The 22,219-nt window shown below is 38.1% G+C and overlaps 1 protein-coding gene across 50 annotated transcripts in view; it reads left to right on the forward strand.

Moving 5' to 3' along the window:
- Positions 1-22,219, forward strand: part of SCAPER (S-phase cyclin A associated protein in the ER) — a 550,606-nt gene that overhangs the window by 403,161 nt on the left and 125,226 nt on the right. For all 50 annotated transcript variants that reach the window (XM_078333930.1, XM_078333946.1, XM_078333966.1 and 47 more), the window contains one exon: positions 12,426-12,549. In XM_078333930.1, coding sequence (XP_078190056.1) covers positions 12,426-12,549 — 124 coding nt within the window. The remainder of the gene's footprint in view (positions 1-12,425; positions 12,550-22,219) is intronic.

Genomic DNA, 22,219 nt, shown 5'->3' on the forward strand with positions numbered 1-22,219 from the left:
CTTTTTCTTATCTTACTGTACATAAGAGTGGTGAGAGAGGACATACTTAACCTTGTCTCAAAAAGATCTAGTTTTTCACCATTAAATTTGATGATAGCTTTAGTTTCTTACAGATGCTCTTTAGTAATTCACGAGTTTTTAATGATATTTAAAATAAAACTAAAAACTAACTTGTTACTTTCTAAGTATGACAGGGAACCAATTATGTTGATAACTGGAAAAATAAAAGGAAAATCTCAAACATTTATGTGGAACTATACCACTAGGCAATCAAATAAATGAAGGGACGTGTCTCCTTATAAATTATTTCATCTAACAAATTGAAACAAAATAAAAGAATTTGAATATCACAGTTTTATACCCATTGAAGAATGAATCCTTGATGAATTAATGGCTCTAGGCATTGATCATCAATGACTGCTAAGCTGAAAAAAAGGAGTGACATTCAGATATTATGTGACTCCTGATTAAAGAACTCCACCACCTATAGTCTTGCCAAAAGAGGTCAAACCTGAATCTGATCAAGCCTCCTCCGATCCAGCTTCCAATTTTCAGGAAATGCTGAAGAAAAAGGAACATTTGAACTTCACCATGTGTATGCAGGCAGCAAAATTGTAAAGAAAATAGAGGAACTGGGGGGAACTTCACAAATTAAAAGAACTGTAAAAGACATATCCAGACATATTTTTTGGCTAGGCTTGGCTCACGCCTGTAATCCCAGCACTTTGGGAGGCTGAGGCACACGGATCACAACGTCAGGAGATCGAGACCATCCTGGCCAACATGGTGAAACCCCATCTCTGCTAAAATACAAAAAATTAGCCAGGCGTGTTGGCTCATGCCTGTAGTCCCAGATACTCTGGAGGCTGAGGTGGGGGAATCACTTGAACCCGGGAGGCAGAGATTGCAGTGAGCTGAGATCGCTCCACTGCACTCCAGCGTGGCAACGGACTGAGACTCCATCTCAAAAAAAAGGGATATATCCAGGCATATTTTTAAAAGGCTTTGTAAAAAGTAGGTAAGACTGGGAGCTTCGGGAACCGCGGCTTGGGTGCAGACATGGCCAAGTCCGAGAACCACACCACACACAACCAGTCCCGAAAATGGCACAGAAATGGTATCAAGAAACCCCAATCACAAAGATACGAGTCTCTTAAGGGGGTGGACCCCAAGTTCCTGAGGAACATGCGCTTTGCCAAGAAGCACAACAAGAAGGGCCTAAAGAAGATGCAGGCCAACAATGCCAAGGCCATGAGTGCACGAGCTGAAGCCATCAAGGCCCTCATAAAGCCCAAGGAGGTTAAGCCCAAGATCCCAAAGGGTGTCAGCCGCAAGCTCGATCGACTTGCCTACATTGCCCACCCCAAGCTTGGGAAGCGTGCTCGGGCACGCATTGCCAAGGGGCTCAGGCTCTGCCGGCCAAAGGTCAAGGTCAAGGCCAAGGCCAAGGATCAAACCAAGGCCCAGGCTTCAGCTCCAGTTTCAGTTCCAGCTCAGGCTCTCAAAGGTGCCCAGGCCCCTACAAAGGCTTCAGAATAGATATCTTTGTCTGCCAATGTGAGGACAGAAGGACTGGTGTAACTCCCCTGGGGCTGCCATCTGCATGGGGCTGGGGTCCTCCTGTGCTATTTCTACAAATAAACCTGAGGCAGGATTAGTTTAAAAAAAAAAAAAAAGTAGGTAAGACTAACCATGGATACACAGTATGGGAGATACACCCTTAGGAGATAAAAGCATAGTAAAATGCAAGGAAGTGATCACTGTAAATGTCAGAATTGCAGCTACTTTGCAGAGAAGGAGAGGCTATAATTGGGATGAGGAGAAATGTGTGTGGGGCTTCTTAGTAACAAAATTCTGGACCTGAGTGGGGATTTTAAGGGTGTTTTCCTTATAATAATTAACTAAGCTATACTATTGTTTTGTGTAATTTTCTGTATCCATGTTTTATTTCATTAAAAATGTTTTTTTTAACAAAGATTATATATGCATATATGCAGCTTGAGGTCAGGCCAGGTAGCTAATTATTTTCATAGTTTCCTGTTGCACTTAGCATAGTGCCTAGACATAAATAGGTGCTCAGTAAACAGTAGTTGAATGAATAGTCATATAATCCCATCGTAATTCAGCTCTCTTTTACACAGAATCAGTAAATTATATCTCCTCTCAAAATGGCTTACAGTGAAAAGCTTAATAAAATAACTTTTTAAAGTTTTAATCTTGCCTTCCAGCATATTTATAAAGCAGTTTAGCCACAACCTAATTTTTGAAGTTCTAAAATAATTTTCCTTCTTTATAAATCCACTTCAAAACGTTTAGATACTTCACATTTTTTTCTGCTGGGTCCAAAAGTTATTCCTGATAGCTACAAAAAATAAAACCTTTCTTTGGTGCTGAGAATAAACTAGATTGGCTGAGAATAAATCTTCATGATTAAATGAGCACTAAAAAGTAGAACAGTGGAGAATGAGATTAATTAATATATTCTGCAGTTGTACATTCTTGTATGTTTGAAACAAGGAGGACAGTTGTCCCTCCCTTAGATATCTGTGTGCTCAGCCAAAACAGTATGAAGGCTCCAGACAGAATGAGCCAGACAAAGATCTTGCCTAGAAGCAACTTAGGCTGGCTTTGTAACAGAATACAGTTTTCAGTGGTTTGACCCAAGACTCAGTTTCAGCCTCTAGAATTGGCATGTGCTTTCAGGGGTGGCACTCCTGCAGGGCCAGGCCTAGATGGCACATCTCATTCTGTGAGAAGGCCACTCACTTAGTGGGTTCACTTAAGGCATTAGACTTCTAAGCACAGTTAGATCTCCCAAGTTTCACATAATTTTTTAAATTAAATCTAATGAAATTAGTTTGGAACTTTAGAAAATAAAGCATAATTTGAGAGTGAGTAGATACATATAAACTGTATGCTATTTATTAAATCCTTAGTGCAAACCAAAGGTATTCAGTAAATTACATATGCACTGGGGCTCGGGTGTTAACATTTGTCTCTCCCTTTCCTAAGGAATTGGAAACCTCTGGGTCTGGGTGTTCTGGTCCAACCTAGATAGTTTTCCTCAATCTAATCTTGTATCAACTGCTAATCCTCTTTGTTTTGCAAGGCTCTGTCCTTTTGCATTTATCTGCATCAGGTCAATTCCTTTCTTACTTGAGGGCAAAACGATAATTGATTAAAAACACCAAGTTTCTCTTTGCAGCCATATTTATGTGATCCTAGTACTTGCTGTCCCTACTTGGCACAGAATTTTATTGTGCCAGAACTTACAGCCATTCTCTCTCCCCCATGTAGATTTTGTGAAATTGCCTTTGGCAGTTGTTTAAAAATGGTTGCTCTCTTGACCCAGGTGTATAACAATGGATTTTGGTGAACAGTTTTTTTTTTTTTTTTTAAGTCTTAACCACTGCAAAATGCACAAGAATATAAACTATGAACTTTCTCGGTTATATTATTAAACCTTCTTAGTGGCAACTACCTGGAGCTTTTCTGTTTAACTATTTTGTACTGTCTTATGTGTATACTACACTTGTATTCTATTACTGTCCTTTTTCTATGTCCTGTACTTAATGTCAAAAGACCCAGTTTTATGATGCTTTTCCTGTCCTCTGTTTTTTCAGCAGAAACATTTTCAGTGAGAAGACTTACTTACACAAAAATTCACTCACATATTCATGATGTTTTGGAGCAGAAAGCCTTTATCTCAAACCCCCCAACCATAGTGTACTTTTGACAGGATGGACAATAAGATTTTAATGTCTTAAAAGATACTTTGAAAATCTGGTGCTTTCTGTTTGATGTGAAAAAGTGCTTCTAGTCATTTGAGTTTAAAATTACAGGGAAAGCTGCTTGGGTAGACCACCCAGGCTGGGTTCAAAGAAGTGATCTTTCCAAGACAGGTACTCTTCAAATAGAGGTTGTCTTTCAAACAAGTTTTACTGAATGGACAAGTTTTTCCTGACCCTGAGTTTTTCGGTCCCCTCCTCCTTTTTTTCTCTCATCAGAAAGTGGTTTCTTTGTGAAAGTTTCTTGGGAGAGTTTTGTGAGCATAAGATTGTATAGATACACATTCCACACTTTACTAGTAACTGATTTTTCTGCATAATGTAAAGCACAGAGGGCATTAGGACATCAGTCCCATGCTGTGTGTTGTTTATGCCTCGTGATAATCCACAAAGGATTAGAAGCAAGTACTGGGAATTACACTGAATAAAACAAATAGAAATTAAAAGTAAAGGTCATATAAATATAGTTCAAAACCAAAGGGAAATAGGATAAACTGTAGAGTCGTAATATTCCACACGTTATTCTTAATACCTCCAAATATTTGTAAAAGCCTTTAGAGATCTGCAATTTTATATATTAACCTGACTGTAAAGCCACAATACACAAAACAGTGTGAAATAGACAAAAAGACAGATAGTTACCAATTAGAGTATGATAAAGATGGCATTTCAAAGCAGTGGAGAAAGAATACTTCTGCATGGGAAAAATTAATTCAGGCTCCGGCCTCACGCAACACATCAAAATGAATTCTAAATGAATCAACAGTGAATTAGAAAACCAAAAAACTAACGTGCACAATGATAATTCAAGAAAAATAAATACAAATGGCTAGAAGGTGATACAAATGAATAATTACCTCATCTCATAGTGAGAGTGAGAAAGAATTCTTAAAGCATAAAAGGAAAAGCAGGAAAAAGAAAACCACAAAAATTGTTAGACTACCTAGAATTATTTAGTCTTAATACATTAAAAAACTTTAAAATAGCATAAGCAAAATAAAAGACAAAAGTTAAGCTGGAAAAACATTAACACTATGTATTAACCATTTGTCATATTTATAATGAGATAATCTTCATAAATTATTTTTAAAAGATGAAAACCTCCACAAATTTTAAAATAGCAAACTAGAACAATTAAAAATATAACAATAAATAGCAACTTTATTTTGAAGAAAAATAATAAAGTAAATGTCTGCCTTTTCCCTTATCCCCAAATCAAGTTTATATTGTGAATTTAAATGCAAAGTTTATAAAGGTACCAGAAGTAAATTTAAAAGAATCTTTTTATAATATTGAAGTGGAATGGCCTTTCTGAGTCTGACAGAAATCTCAGATGTCCTAAAGGAAAAGTTTGGCAGATTGTATAAAATAAAAATCTGAAAGTTCTTTATGACCAAAAAAAAATTAAGATAGCAATAAACTGGAAAAGTTATTTTTAAAATATGACCAAATGGGTTAACATCTATATTATCAGCAAAGAGCCTAATAAATAAATTTTTAAAAACACACCCCAATAGAAAATAGATAGAAAGCACATGTGATCATGCAAGAAAATGTAAATAGAAATGCAGATAAACACTGGAAAACAATCTCTAATCATACTGATAATGAAAGAAATGCAACCTTTAAAACACCAATTCATTTAGCTGTCAAATTGGTAAATATTTGTTTTAATGAGATTATTTAATGTTGGTGAAAACATGGAAAAAAATCTTTTTCTGGGGGTATAAATCAATTTACACTCTGTTGGGGGTGCTTTAAATTTGATAATGTCTATCAAAAGCCTTCATAAAATAGTCATATCCTTTGACTCAGATTATCATTACTGAAAATTTATCCTAGGGAAGAGGGCAGAGTGGTACAGAATGATTTGCTCAGCAGCTGTGGTAAGCTGTGGGTTGTGCTGTTAACCTGCACAGCATATCAGCCATCACCCTATGTTTGCAGAATTCCCAAGCGTGTAAGGTGGCTCTCATAGAACCTGAGAATGCCAAGTATTTGCTTCCCAGTCTCTATTGTGTCTAATACACAGGAATGTGACTGAGGTTTTACAGTCCAACATACCCACACCAGCCTTTTACTCTGAAGGCAATGAAGTAAAGAAGTACTTCAAACACATCTCAAACTGTATTCTTTGGAGAGTTTTAGGCAGCTGTATCTAGTGTTCAAAGTCACAATGTTAGTTCAGTCTGTCTCATATGGTGCCCAGCATTTTTTTGTTTGTTTTATTCAGCAGACCAGTTTGCTGTTGTGTTCTTTGGATATGAGTCCTGAACCCAGGAGGCGGAGGTTGCGGTGAGCCAAGATCGCGCCATTGCACTCCAGCCTGGGTAACAAGAGCGAAACTCCGTCTCAAAAAAAAAAAAAAAAAGACATTAGGTACTTATGTCTTCCAAGAAAATTCATGGAAGCCTGGGTGTGTTGGCTAATGCCTGTAATCCCAACGCTTTGGGAGGCCTAGATGGAATGAAAGATCACATGATTCCAGGAGGTCAAGACCAGCATGGGCAATATAGTGAGACCCTGTCTCTACCAAAAATAAAAATAAAAAATAGCTGGGTGTGGTGGCGTGCACCTGTAGACTCAGCTACTCTGGAGGCTGAAGTGGGAGGATCACTAGAGCCTAGGAGTTTGAGGCTGCAGTGAACAATGATCATGCCACTGCCACTGTGCTCCAGCCTGAGTAACAGAACAAGCCCCCGTCTCAAAAGAAAAAAAAAAGAACAGAAAAGAAAAACTGTTGTAAGATTTCTAGATTGACTCTTAAAAGAATACCAAACGAATTCACAGGGGTACTGTTCCCCCTGAGGCCAACACAAGTTAGGGGGGAAAGAAGCTAATGCCACACAAATAACTATTCGCACCCAAGAAATCACAGAATGTGTACCTGAAGCTACAGATGAGAAATTAGCATAACTTATCCCACTGATTTTTGACACTCGGGAAGCTAGAAAATGGACCCCGGAATGCTGCTGCAGGAAAGCCTCATATTTCCAAACCTTGCTAATAACAGCTAATAACACTCAGGTTCAACCTCCAATTTTATAGGATACTGTTTGGGTAGGGGAGAATAAAACGCTTGCGTGTGCACAGATTGTCTCTGGAAGGATATGTTAACCAGTAACCATGTTGATTTCTAAGACGAGGCTGGGGGACGTGAGTAAGAAGGAGAAACTTTTGTTTGTTTGTTTGTTTGTTTGTTTGAGCAGATGTCCTGGGAAGTTTATTTGGCTTTTTGTTTGTTTGTTTAAGGACTTAAACTTTTTAGAGCAGTTTGAGGTTCACAAAACAACTGAATGGAAGATAGAGAGATTTCCCACATACCTTCACCCCAACACATGTAGCACCTCCTCCATCATGAACATTCTTGACTTGTACATTTGTTACAGTTGATGAGCCTACATTGGCATATCATTTCCACCCATAGTTTACACCAGGGCATCGTACATCCTATGGGTCTTAACAAATAACACGTATCCCTCATTATAGTGTCATAGGAGTAGTAGTTTCACTGCGCAAAAAAGTCCTCTGTGCTTTGCTTATTCATCCTTTTTTCTCCCAAACCATTGATCTCTTTACTGTCTCCATAGTTTTGCCTTTTTTTAGAATGTCATATAGTTAGAATTATACAGTATGTAGCCTTTTAAAGTTGGCTTCACGTAGTAATAAACATTTAAGTTTCTTCCATGTCTTTTATTTATTTATTTATTATTATTGTACTTTAAGTTCTGGAGTACATGTGCAGATCATGCAGGATTGTTACATGGATATACACATGCCATGAGCTTTGCTGCATCCATTCCCCCTGTCATCTACGTTAGGTATTTCTCCTGTTATTCCTCCCCAATTCTGCCACCCCCTGCTATCCCTTTCCTAGCTCCCTGACCCCCCAACAGACCCAGGTGTGTGATGTTCCCCTCCCCTGTGTCCATGTGTTCTTATTGTTCAACACCCACTTACGAGTGAGAGCATGTGGAGTATGCCCTTTTTTGGGGGATGGAGGGGTATATTGTACTGGGGTTATCATCACCTATTCAAAAAGCTAGCAAGTTAAATTTTACCTGTATCTTAGCTCAGTAGTTTTCACTATATTTCGAGGGAACACACCCCCAGGCCTCTAAGGAAGCTTTCAAGGGTCTTTGAAAGGGGAGAGCAGGGTAGGTCCCTGGGTCTTCAACTTCTGCTTCAGCCAGAGCAACTCTGATTCTATCTGATATTTGGTTCAAGCTTCTGAGTAAGATTAAGTTTGAAGAAAGTGTTTTCCTGCTCTTCTTAAAAATTAAGAGCTGGTTGGATGTGGTGGCTCATGCCTGTAATCCCAGCACTTTGGGAGGCCAAGGCAGGTGTATCACCTGAGGTCAGGAGTTCGAGACCAGCCTGGCCAACATTGCAATAAAAATTCAAAAATTAGCCGGGTGTGGTGGTGTGCACCTGTAATCCCAGCTACTCGGGAGGCTGAGGCAGAAGAATCACTTGAACCTGAGAGGCGGAGGTTGCAGTGAGCCAAGATTATCCCACTGCACTCCAGACTGGGCAACAGAGTGAGACTCTGCCCTAAAAGAAATATTAAAAGCTAGCATTATGGAAGAATATTAGATGTCATGGAGAACTGTTTGTTATTATATATTAAATAGGAAATGGGATAAAAAATAAATGTAAATTTATTTACAAGAATAGGAAAAAGATTAGAAGTACAAATGCCAAATTTAATATTGATAGTATTTTACTATTTCTTTGTGGTTCTCTTTCCCAAATTTATGACAGTTATTTTTAAAATTATTTTTATCAGCATAAATACACATTATTTTTTAATTAAATAGAAAAATACTCTTGAAAATTTAGACACATTATCAAGTAAATGAAATGCTGCTGGTTGACATCTGTGAAGAATTTCCTAGATGAAACCTCCAACTGATATGTCAGAAATGTGTTAGATGTGAGTCAAAGTTTTTTTTTTTTTCATTACTAGGTGAAATTTGATTAGTCTGGAAACAGGTGAGTCTCCTTCTGGCTCCCATCAACTTAGTCCTTTCAGTATTTATGTCAGTATACCATGAAAAAATTTGGGAAGAACTGTGTTTTACTAAACTGGAAATAAGCATCTGTAGCATGCTTTCCTTATTCATAAAGAATGATAAGATTAATAACCCAAATAATCGCCTAATATCCTTAATAAGAGCTACCTTTTATTAAGTACTTATATGCCAGGAACTGTCCAAAGTACTTTACATCTATTATTTCAGTTCTCATGACAGCCATATGAAGTTTACATATTCCAGTTTTATAGGTGAAAAATGGATGTGACTATGTGAAATTAGTAACATGCTACAATCTTAAATGGTAGACATAGGATTCTAACCCAAGTATATCTTACTCCGGTGTCTCTAGTCTCAACCAGTACAGTATACTATACTCTTTTTTCAGGAACCTATCAATTATGTGAAGCAGTATACAGCTATATCACATGATTACAAGTATGACAAGGACTGTCTTCACCATCTCTCTCCCACTAGAGCATCAGCTCCATAAGGACAGAGAACTTGCCTGTCTTATTCACCTAGCACAATACCTGGAACATCATAGGAACTTAGATATTTGTTGAATGAACAAATAACTCTGGCTGCACATCAAAATTGCCCATAAAGATTTCAAAACATTGAGATGTTGGGAGCCTACCTCATCTCCCAACTAGCATCACCAAGGGAAGAATTCAGGCAAGCATATGTTTTTAAAGATCTGCAGGTATCAGGCATGGTGTCTCATGCCTGTAATCTCAGCACTTTGGGAGGCTGAGGTGGGTGGATCACATGAGACCAGGGGTTCAACACCAGCCTGGTGGCCAACATGAAGAAACCCATATCTACTAGAAATATAAAAATGTAATGGGCGTGCTGGCACACTCCTGTAATCCCAGCTCCTCAGGAGGTTGAGCTGGGAGAATAGCTTGAACCCAGGAGGCAGAGGTTGCAGTGAGCCCAGATTGTTGTACTTCACTCCAGCCTGGGTAACAGAGTTTGAACCTGTCTTAAAAAAAAAAAGAAGAAGAAGAAGAAGAAGGAGGAAACTACAGATGATTCTAATGCTTAGTCAAGATACAGAAACCCCTATCCTAGAGCAGTGGTTCTCTAACTTTAACATGTGGCAGAATTACCTGCAGAACTTGTTAAAATTCTGAGAGCTTCTGTTGACCTGGTCTGGGGTAGAGCTTGAGAATTTGCATTTCTTACAAGTTCCCAGGTGGTACTGGTACTGCTGGTCTGTGAATCACATGTTTAAACTACTGTTCTAGAGACTTGGTTGTATGGGACTAAATCAAAACGTTTTTACCTAGAACTTTAAGCAGGAGATTTAGTCAGACAAGCCAAAATAAACGTTGGTCACTCAGGCAATGCAGGTTTTAGTCACAGTATTCAAAACATCCAGGACTCTCGTGCACATTGAGCATGTTGCTCTAAAAGTTTCTTTGAACAATTGTGTATCATTTTTTTCCAAGCCAAACTATATCCAGCTTTATTAAAGATACTTTCCATAAATAATCAGGGTATTTCAGGCAGAACATGGGCAGATAATAGTTAACAGTATACAACAACTTTCAAACTCTCTTCTTCAATAGACTACCAAAATTAGAAAGCCACTATGAAACCCAGTTAAGTCTTCATCTGATGCTCTGAATAGGGAAGGTTTAGAGTGAGGGTTGACTTTTCACATTTGGCATGTTGTTTAACAGCTTTTCATGAGCCAACCCTGACTTCCAAGAAATGAAATAAAAATGGCAGAATTTATCCAAAAATCCACAATCTAGAAATGGAACCTTTACTCTTTTGTGGGGGGGGGGCTTCATCTCAGTGGCACCACTGGAAAGTCTGATTGCCTGACACACTGGTAACCAATTACTGAGGGGGGTCAAGGCCCAACAGGTGTCTGGGTTTGAGAGTTAAGTCTACGTTGAAGATGGCAGTGGAGAAGAGGACATAACAACAAATTTGTTTTTTCATGCCACAAGGGATTTGTGCCCAGGTGGCAACATGTGTCAAAGTCATGGAATCCCTCCTTGGAGTCAAGAGGAAATCTCTCAAAATGGGAAGGGAAAGGTGTTTTCCTCACATCAATCCAGTGTCAGAGACATTCTATTAGTGACCTATGACCCTTCCCCACAATACAACAATAAAGTGTTCTGTGTGCTAACAACATAGCTTAAAAAAAAAGTAAAAAAGGCTAGGAATGGTGGCTCATGCCTGTAATCCAGCACTTTAGGAGGCCAAAGCAAGTGGATCACTTGAGGTCAGGAGCTCCAAGACCAGTCTGTTCAATATGGTAAAACTCTGTCTCTACTAAAAATACAACAGATTAGCCAGACATGGTGGCAGGCACTTGTAATCCTAGCTACTGGAGAGGCTAAGTCAGGAGAATCGCTTGAACTCAGGAGACAGAGGTTGCAGTGAGCCAAGTTAGTGCCATTGCACTCCAGCCTGGGCAACAAGAGCAAAACTCCATCTCAAAAAAAAAAAGTAAAACAAATTCTGCATTTTTATGAAACTTGATAAAAATAGTATTTCAAACTGTATAGTGACCAGAAGTGCACAGTTAGCAGAAATGCACACATTTCACTTGGCATCTCCAGCACCTTCAGCTTTCTGTGCCTGGTCTGTTTTGGCATTTCCATTTTCTGCAGGGTGTCAAAGCTCCCTGCCAGTGTCAGCTTTTTCCTTTTTCCTTTGGGTGCCTCCTCTCTCTCTCCTTTGCCAGGGCCTTTTTAGGGTTGGGCTCTGGCTTCGGAGGAGCAGGTTTAGCAGAAAACCTTGCGGATCTTCTCTGGTTTGTTCCTCACCTTGGCTCTGCCTCCTGTAGCATCCCCTACAGCTTTTTCTTGGGCATGGCAGTGATGTGGCAGGATATAGACGATGGATGCAGGAATGCAGCAGCATGAAGACTTTGGTTGGGCTGCGGTTGTTCTTGCCCCCTCTTCACATTGCTCAGGCTCTTGGGGCTTTATAGGTTTTTCAGCATATTTTTTTAACACCCTAGAGAAAAACATTTCTTTGAACAGTTCAACCTTAAACTGTTTGGGCCTGCACAGTCCAGTTTTTACACTCTGGGAAAGATGTCCTTATCTGCTCAGGCACTCTTAGCCATATACCACCTCCAAGCAGCGGTGTCCACTCCCTAGAACTCCGTGGGTCTTGTCTTAGGTGGACAGCCCCCAGTCTCTCCTCATGGTGCTGTCTTCTTCCATCATCGTCCTTATCCTGGACCAGGAGATCTGGCAACAGGAGCTTTGATAGAGTCTTTTTCCGTTTTTTCCTGGTAATTATTTCAAGAACCAAAGTTCCTGGATGATATCTAGTCTTAGGGTATTAAGAAACTATTATAGACTGTAAATATGTTTCCATTATCTGCAGCTGCAGCTAATAGAAATGAGAAAGAGTTATTAGGTACCACTGAACACTGGGCTTTGGGTGAAAATTATAAGCTTCTATATCTAGCTGACGGGCCTTATAACTAATAGTATTCGGCTTGGTTTTTAGAGTGACTTCCATCTCATGCCTGTTGCTTTCGTGCCATTCATTTTATGTATTTCTAATTGTTTAAAGAAGAGCTGCTCGAGTTTTATAAATGGTGTTTTTCTCCTTCTGTTAGGTCTCTCTGCAATGCAATCAATGTTTACAACCTCACCTGCAATAACTGTTCAGAAAACTGCACTGATGTTCTGTTTAGTAACAAGATTACCTTCTTAATGGACCTCCTGATACACCAGTTGACGGTATGTAGTATTATTGCTTTGAGTTAGAAGCAGTTAAGGTTAGAGAAATAGTCCCTGTGGAGAAAACTAAAAGAATTCAACTTATTTACTCTCCAGATGAAAAAAAATAAAGAAAGTGAAGATGACTATGAGAATCAAATAGAGACTGGCAGACAAACGTTAATAATTTGAAATTTTTATACTAGATTCTTTTAAGTTCTGATATTTAATGGATAATAGGCTTGTAACACTTGCTAAGGTTACAAATTTACACAGTTAGATTTAGGCTTTGGAATCAGTTGGATGTAAAGCCACACCTCTAAATCCACAGGAATGAGTACTGTAGAAGGGAAGAACGTTAAGAAAGCCTCAAAACCTCTCTTCTCAGGTTAAGTTAAAAGGGTCAGTTTAAAAGGACTTTTTGATGGATATTTATGTTATTTTAGAAAAGAAACTCCTCTGTTAGAAAGGGGAAAACTTGTTATATTGTTGAAATGGGAACAAGCAGTCAATTGTCACCTTAAATTTTACTTCAGTTCACAGATGTTGAAAGAGGTAAGCTCAATATAATAGCCAAAGGTTTAAGTATGTCAACTGCAGTCACCAGGAGTTTCCTGGTGAAGTTTCTAAGCCCCTGAGGTATTGGCACAGAATAGCTCTCAAGCTGCAAGTTTATAACAGGAGATTTATTTTTCAGAACTGATTTACTTGTATTCAGCATATAGTCTAATAACTCTTCCTTAAACTATAAGCTTTTGCCTCTGTCTGGTTAATTCCTGTGCATTTTGCAATCCTTAACCAAGGCTTAATGGTATCTTTTTCATGAAATCTTCCCAGCCTGACTCTTTCCCCAAATCCAGGTTAAGTATACTACTTATGTGATCTTAGGCATTATTCTCTGATAGACTTGATCACATTGAACTGTATTTAACTATTTTCTTGTCAATTTCCCCAACTAGCCATAAAATCGATGAGGACAGGAAGTAAGTTATCACTATCTCTAAGATTCTAACACAGGACCTGGCACTTAGTAGATTCAGTACACCATTGTATGTATGTGTGAGTGAATAAATGAATTTTGATGTATCACAAGCTGAAAATCAGAAATTGAATTATGAATCCCTTACAGTCAGATATATTGACATTAAGAGGGAATAGCAATAAGGGAAAGCAAACAAAAATACAATTTTTGAATTTTGAACTGTTGCACAGTTAAACAATGGCTTTTTATAGTGAATCATCAATCAAAGGCTACATTATATATGATTCTGTCTAAAAAATAAGCATTAAAATATTAGTAAGATATTTTAGCAAAATAAATTCTATCAGAAATATTTGAAAGGCAGCACAAAGAGAAAAGATAACGTTTGTTGTGTGGCCTTATATCCCAGGCATTTTAATATATACTGCTTCATTTAATTTTGAAAATAGCTTCTTAAAGTCAGTATTACTATTCCATTTCATGGATGAGGAAATTTAAGTCCCAGAGAAGTTGACTTGCCCAAAGCTACGTAGATATTAAGTCGGAAAGCTAAGAATCAGACCTAGGTGTGTGAAACCCAAGTTGGGGGACATTCTGCACAATAACTGACTAATATTTTTCAAAGCCGTCAATGTCGTGAAAGACAAGGAAAAGGTGAGGAACTGTCACAGAATGGAGGAGACTAAGGAGACATAACAATTAAATGTCAGGTATGATCCTGGACCAGAAAAAGGACATCCATAGGAAAACTGGGAAATTCAAGTAAGATTATAAAATTGTTTTATCAGCTTGATGTTAATTTCCTCCTCTCAATTATCATACTGTGTTTTTGTAAGATGTTAACAGTAAGAGACACTGGATTAAGAAATGCTCTAGTTTTGTAACATATTTGTTTACTTAAAATTATTTCAAAACAAGAACAAAAAAAAACTTCATGCTCTCCCATCATTCCATACTGCATCATTTGGAAGAATTTACTCTGTGAAGCTTATTCTATGTTGGTGGTGGAAGAAGAGACGTAGCTTTGAACACAACAAGTAATGAAAGAGAACGGCCTTTGACATGTGAGGGAATGAACAAGAAGACTTAAAGAATCTTGACTCTGCTTATGCTATAAATTTCGTATGCCATAGTATAGATTATATATTGTCTTAGTCCAGGCTGCTATTAAAAAATACCATAGACTGGGGGGCTTATAAACAACAAAAATTTATTTCTCACATTCTATAGTCTGGAAGTTCAAGATCAGGGTACCAACATAGGTTATGGTGAGGGCCCTCTTCCAGGTTTCAAACTGCTGACTTCTCACTTCATCCTCAGATGGTGAAAAGAGAGCGAGCTAATTCTCTGGCCTCTTTTTATAAGGGCGCTAATCCCATTCATGAGGATTCCACCCTTATGACCAAATTACCTCCCACAGGTCCCATCTCCAGATATTATCACATTAAGCATTCTATTTCAACATTTTAAGTTGGGAGGGACACAGCATTCAGACCCTAGTACTTATAGTAAACAATAGGATGGCAACCTGTATAGAGTTCTGTGGGAGCACAGAGAAAGATATTCCATAATCCTGCCTGGGACATCACAAAGGAGGGACATTGGAGTTTGTTCTCAGCTCCTCATACTAGCTATTGTTAAGTACTAACCATGTGCCAGGAGCTGGTAAGTAAGTACCTTGATCCTCTTCTTCTTCTTTGAAAGCCCTAGTTCCCTTTGAATCTTGCTTGTAACCCAAGGTTTCCTGACCTCAGAAAAGCTTTGAATCTCAATGGAGTTGACCACATTCTGTGTTTATTCTTCCCATGAATTTTACTCAGTTTGGAACTGGGATTCTGGGACATTAGTTTTCCAAACACATTTTATCCTTTTTATCCTTACACATGGCACTTTCTGGGTTTTATCATTCCTTTTGGGCTCTTTATTGTATCGCCATCAATTCTTACTGTTACTGTGACTGGGTTTGTGGCAATGAGTAAAGGAGGATGTGTTTCCTGGTTTGGGGTGGTTGGTGATGGTGATTTTTATGTTTCTGAAAATCACTTGAGTATGTTTTCATTTTTCTTGCTAACTGGTTTTAATGTACATGTAACTGAAATATGGACCACTAACTTGTTAGTTGTTTCCTTTAAATAAGGATTAAAAAATAGTTGTCAAAGCATTTGCAAACAAGAATAGAAAAAAGCATAAAAGAAGCTAATAAGTTATTTACAAGACAACTGATTATCATCAGGTTCTTCTGTCTTTCTGGTTGTTTAGCAAACCCAGATGGCTTAGGAGACATTTTTCTTCTAGCCACTTGGAGTGTGTTTTGGCACTCTTGTATTTCATTTTAATTACTATTTGCAAAGCATTGTACAGATGCCTGGGTTATGGAGGTGAACTGGACACAGTTCTATGACTCTAGAAGCCCACACACAGTTAAGGAAGGAAGAAATTACATACACAAATATTAATGACTATAAGAAGCTATGAGAAGTTCTGTAATGTTATCAGAGCTACAAAGTAGCCTAGACAACCTAGTAGTGTACCTAGCACATAATAGGTGCTTGTTCAATATTTGATGAACGAATGAATAAATTCTAACTTGGGGAATTGGGAAGATTTGGGGGAAGAAGTCTAATATGATGATACCTTGAGTAATTTGAACCCAAGAGTTCAAAGCTATAGTGGACCATGATTGTGCCACTTCACTTCAGGCTGGGCCACAGCATGAGATACTGTCTTTAAAAAAAAAAAAAAAAAAAAAAAAAAAAAGACACCCAATTCTCAGCTTCTCCGGGAGGGAGAGAGATGAGTGTAGCATGTATACAATATCCCAGCTTTTTGGAAGGCTGCCTGAGAGACTGCTATCTGTCTTGCCTGACCTGGGTGCTGATAGGAGGCTAGCATACTTTGGATGCTGCTGAGAACAACAGAGAGCAGGGAGGCTTGCTGCCATAAAACTAGAGAACATGCAATGTGTATTAGTCTGTTCTCGCACTGCTATAAAGAACTACCTGAGACTGGGTAATTTATAATGAAAAGAGTTTAATTGAATCACAGTTCTACAGGCTGTACAGGAAGCATGGCCGGGGATCCTCAAGAAACTTGGAATCATGGCAGAAGACAAAGGGGAAGCAGGCACATCTTACATGGCTGGAGAAGGAGGAAGAGAGTGAAGGAGGAGATGCTGCATGCTTTTAAACAACCAGATCTTGTGAAAACTCACTGTCACAAGAACAGCAAGGGAGAAATCTGCCCCCATGACCCAATCACCTCCCACTTGGCCCTCCTCCATCATTGAAAGTTTCAATTCAACATGACCTTTGGGCAGGGACACAAATCCAAACCATATCACAGTGCTAAAGACAGATACCAGAGGAAGGAAGAGAATATGATCACTTGAAGAAGAAAGCACCAAGTGAACCAAAGACGAATGAATTAACTGACAAAGGATTCAAAATAACCCTCATAAAGATGCACTGTGAGCTCAAGGTAACAATGCATGAGCAAAATGAGAATATCAACGAGATAGAAAATACAAAAAAAAAAAAAAACCCGACAGGTTTTGGAACTGAAGAATACAATAACTGCACTGAAAAATTCATAATAGGGGTTCAGCAGCAAGACTTCATCAAGCAGAAGACAGAAACAGCAAACTCAAGACAAGTCATTTGAAGTTATCCACCCAGAGGAACAAAAAGAAAAGAAAATGAGAGAGAGTGATGAAAGCCTTGGGAATGTATGGCATACCATCAAGCCAACCCACATACACATTATGGAAAGTTCACAAGAAGAAGAGAGAAAGAAATGGGCAGAAAGTTTATTTAAATAATAGCCCAAAACTTCCCAAACCTGGGAAAGAAAATGGACATCCAGATTCAAGAAGCCTAAAGGCTCCCCAGTAAGATCAACATAAAGAAACACAAACACACACCAAGACACATTATTATAAATTGTCAAACTCTCAAAGACAGAGAACTTTGAAAGTAGCAAGAGAAATGTGGCTTGTCATACACTAGGGGAACACACATAAGAACATCAACGTATTTATCAGCAGAAAAACTGCAGGCCAGAAGGGAGTGGAGGGATATATTCAAAGTGCCAATCAACTGATCTTTGACAAGATTGCCAGGAATACACAGCAGGGAAAGGATAGTCTTCAATAAACCGTGTTGGGAAAACTGGATATCCACATGCATAAATATGATATTGGACCCTTATTTTACACCATACACAAAAATAAACTCAAAACTGATTAAACACTTAAATGTAAGACTTGATCTTAAAAAAAACTCCAAGTTAAAACATAGGGGAAAAACCTTCATAACATTGATCTTGGCAGTATTTATTGAATATGACACCAAAGCAGGGCAACAAAAGCCAAAAATAGATCAATGAGACTACGTTAAACTAGAAAGCTCCTGCATTAGAGGAAACAATCAACAGTGCAAAAAGGCAGCCTATAGAATGAAAGCAAATATTTGCAAACCATATGTCTGATAAAGGGTTGTTACGGGCTGAAGGTTTGTATTCCCAGAATTCATATGTTGAAACCTAATCACCACGGTGATGGAATTAGGAGGAGGAATCTTTGAAAGATGATTTGATCATGAGGGCAGATCACTCATAAATAAGATTAGAACCCTTATAACAGATGTCCCAGAGAGCTGACTTGCACCTTCTGTCAGGGGAGGACACAGCTGGAAAGTGCCTACTATGAACCAGAAAGCAGACCCTTAACAGACACTACTGCCAGTGTCTTGATCTCAGGACTTTCCAACTTCCTAAACTGTGAAAAATGAATTTCTGTCTGTTGTTTATAACAGTATTTTGTTATAGCAGCTCAAATGGACTAAGTAGTTAATATCCAAAATATATAAAGAACTACAGCTAAATAGCAAAAATAAATGATAATCAATTTTAAATGAGCAAAGGACTTAGACATTTCTTCAAAGAAATATACAGATGACTAATATACAGATGAACAACAGGTACATGAAAAGATAACCAAAATCACTAATGACTGTGAAAATGCAAATCAAAACCACAATGAGATATCACATCATACCTGTCAGGATGGCTGTTACAAAACAAATCAGAAAATCAGTATTGGTGTGAATGTGGTGAACTTGGAAACTTTGTGCACTTCTGGTGCAGCCACTAAGGAAAAGAAGTATGGAAGTTCCTCAAAAAAATAAAACTACCATATGATTCACCAGTCCTACTTCTGGGCATTTATTCAAAATAATTATATCTGGGATCTTGAATAGATATCTGCACTGCATGTTCACTTCATTATTATTCACAAGAGCCAAGAGGTGGAAATACCTATATTCATCAACAGACGAGTGGATAAAGAAAATGTGGTCTATACAGTTTACCTTTAAATAACACAGGTTTGAACTGCATGAGTCTATTTACACATAGATTTTTTTCCAACCAAACATGGATCAAAAATATGGGGTACAAAACCCACACGTATGGAGGACTGACTTTTCATCTATCCAGCTTCCACAGAGCCAACTGCAGGACTTGAGAATATGCAGATTTGGGTATACACAGCTGAAGGACAGCTGTACAAACAATGGAATATTAAATCAGCCTTAAGAAAGGAATTCTGTCACATGCTGTAATGTATAAACCTTGATGACACTATAAGTGAAATAAGCCAGTTACAAAAAGAGAAATACTGCATGATTATACTTATGTAAGATATCTAAAAGAATCAACCTTATAGAAACCAAGTAGAATGGTGGTTGCCATGGACCAAGGGGAGGGGGGAAGCAGAGTTGTTTAATAGGTATAGAGTTTCAGTCATGCGAGATGAGAAAGTTCTAGAGATCCATTTTACAACAATATGCATATAGTTACCAATATTGTAATATGTACATAAAAATTGATAAAAATTCATGTTATATGTCTTTTTACCAAAAAAAAGGCTAGTAAAAGTACTGAGTGCTGTGAAAATAGATGAGTAAGCTTTTAATGTTGCACAAGATCTGCATTCCAATATACCGAGTGGCAAATTGAGATGTGGAAAAGGGATCGCAGAGCTACCTAGTGGCAGAACCATGACCTGGACTCTGGTCTCCTGAGTCCCTGACCAGAGCTTTCCTTCCTGTAAGCTAAGATGTGTCCTCACTTTATTAAGTTGACAGATGAAACAAAGCAACAGTTTTGTGACTAATTTTATAAGTTTAATAGTATTACTTTGGTAAGATATACTAAAGTACTTAATTAAAAGATTTCTAATTTCTTGATGTTCCATTGCATTTTAAAAGGCATTAAATATTTTATTAGCAGCCTTATTTTTAATTTATAGTGACCTGTTCTTTATGAAATATTTAAAGAATACACTGATAAATTGTGTGTATGTATTTTTGGGAGCCAAGGAGATAGTTAATTGAAAAGTGATGTACTAACCTTAAATAATTGATATGATACCGTTGAATCAGAGAGGCTGCTGGTGAGCTCTTCAGAAGGTGACAAGAAAGCCCTGGACACACAGAGAGGAAATCTAAGTGCAACCTTACAGCAAGGGATTGTTTTTCACTTAGTCATGTACAGAGCCATCCAGGTGCCTGTTGAATTTCATTACAGCAGCAAGGCCTGGAACTCTCCATTCGTCACATTGTTTCTTTATATTGAGGAGCCAGAACATAGATGCCATAGTTAATTACATGGCAGCAAAAATCTCTCAACTCTACAGGTAACAAATAGGACCCTTCCAGTTGCATCTTGTTTCCTTCTTTCCTCACCGTAGAGTATGGCACTTGCTCAGCATGTCTAGGACACATTGCCTTTTCCTTCAGCAAAAGTGTGAACCCTGTTTATGTCTACTGTGCCATATGTCTTATTGACACAATTTCAAAACTGGAGAGGAGCCCTTCATAGTGTGTAGTCTATTTCAGTCCACTCGTTTTATAGATGAGACTAATAGACTTCAAAAGAGAAGAGGGAAGGGAGACATATTGCCCAAATGCTACAACCTGTTACTAATATAACTGGGATGCAAATTCAGGTCTCCTAAATCCTAAGCTAACTTTCTATTCTTTTACTTAACAGACTGTTTATTTAAAGTTGGTAGGAATAGTTAAGGGATGTTGTGTGTATGGAGTTTTACTCTCAAAGCTACATTCAGAATTCAGTTGTTAAAAGAATATGGGTTGGATTTTTACATTTATATGAAATAGTATCCCCACCACCATTATCACTATCACCTAAAATAATTAAATGACTTCTTGAGGAAGAAGCTGACACATGTACCTTCGTCAATGTGAAAGATTTGTCACGCTGTTTACAAATAGTGATAAAGCATACAGAGGCCAGATGTGGTGGCTCATGCCTGTAGTCTCAGCACTTTGGGAGGCTGAGGTGGGTGGATCACAAGGTCAGGAGTTCAAGACCAGCCTTGCCAAGATGCTAAAACCCCATCTCTACTAAAAATACAAATATTTGCTGGGCATGGTGGCAGGTGCCTGTAATCCCAGCTACATGGGAGGCTGAGGCAGAGAATTGCTCGAACCCGGGAGACAGAGGTTGCAGTGAGCCACGATCACGCCACTGCACTCCAGCCTGGACGACAAAGCGAGACTCCATCTCAAAAAAAATCAAACAAAAGTATTAAAGATGTAAAAGGTTTCAATAAAACTATTAACAGTTTAATGCACATAGACTCTTATGTACAACATTAGAGAATATATATTCTTTATAAGCACATATGGAAAATTTATAAGAATTGATTACTCACTAAGCCATAAAGCAAGTATTATTAAATTTGAAAGAATCAGCATCATAGAAGATGACCCAGTTCTGCTTTGGTTATGGGTGAATAAGCTCCTTTCAGACTGATCATCTTGCAGACAACAAATATAAATGCTGGATAAAGTATGTGAAAACAAATACCTGAAAGGTACTAAAGACCAATGAAAAGCAGACAGATTCTGATGGGAATAGTCACTTGGAAGAAAGGAATAACTTTGGGTAAGTTTCCTGGTTGTTTGGCTTTCAGCATGAGGGCAGGCTACAGTTGGCTAGAATTCCGCAATAGAAAATCCATAATATTTTTATCCTGAAGAACCAGAGGATGGAATTCAGGGCAAAGACAAGTGCTAGAATGTTAGGAGGGTGTTCAGGAGGAGAAAGACACAAAGGTATCCCCTAAGTTTTACAGGTATCTGCATGATTCTGAATATGCTGTACATGTGTGAGACAGACTCCACATAACTCAGCTAAAGACAAAAGATCTGAACTGGGATTTGAGCTGCTATTCGCTAGCAGAGTTTTGCAATTTGAGTCCAAGAAAGTCAAATAAATACCAACACCTGTAAGAGAAATATAGCAGAATCCAGATTCTTCATGACATAGCATTCACAGTGTTTGGATTTCTTAACCTAAAGAAAAAGAAGACGTGCACTATTTTTAAGAGTTAAGGCGATTAACAGAGGCCAACCCTGAGATGGCACAGATGTTAGAAATAGCAAGCAAGGATATTAAAACAACTTTATTGCTCAATAACAGGAAGAAAAATGTGCTGATAATGAAACATGAAATATCACAGAAGAAAAAGCATAATGAAGAATGAAACAGAAATTTTAAAACTGGAAAATACAATACCTGAAATAAACTTACTTTATGAATTAATAAATGAGAAGGAATAATGAAAAACATTAAAAAAAGCCATTAGGCAAAAACCAAAGTAGTAAATATTGCAGGAGAGAATAA

This window comes from Callithrix jacchus, chromosome 8 (assembly GCF_049354715.1).
Source record: "Callithrix jacchus isolate 240 chromosome 8, calJac240_pri, whole genome shotgun sequence".
Classification (NCBI taxonomy): Eukaryota; Metazoa; Chordata; class Mammalia; order Primates; family Cebidae; genus Callithrix; species Callithrix jacchus.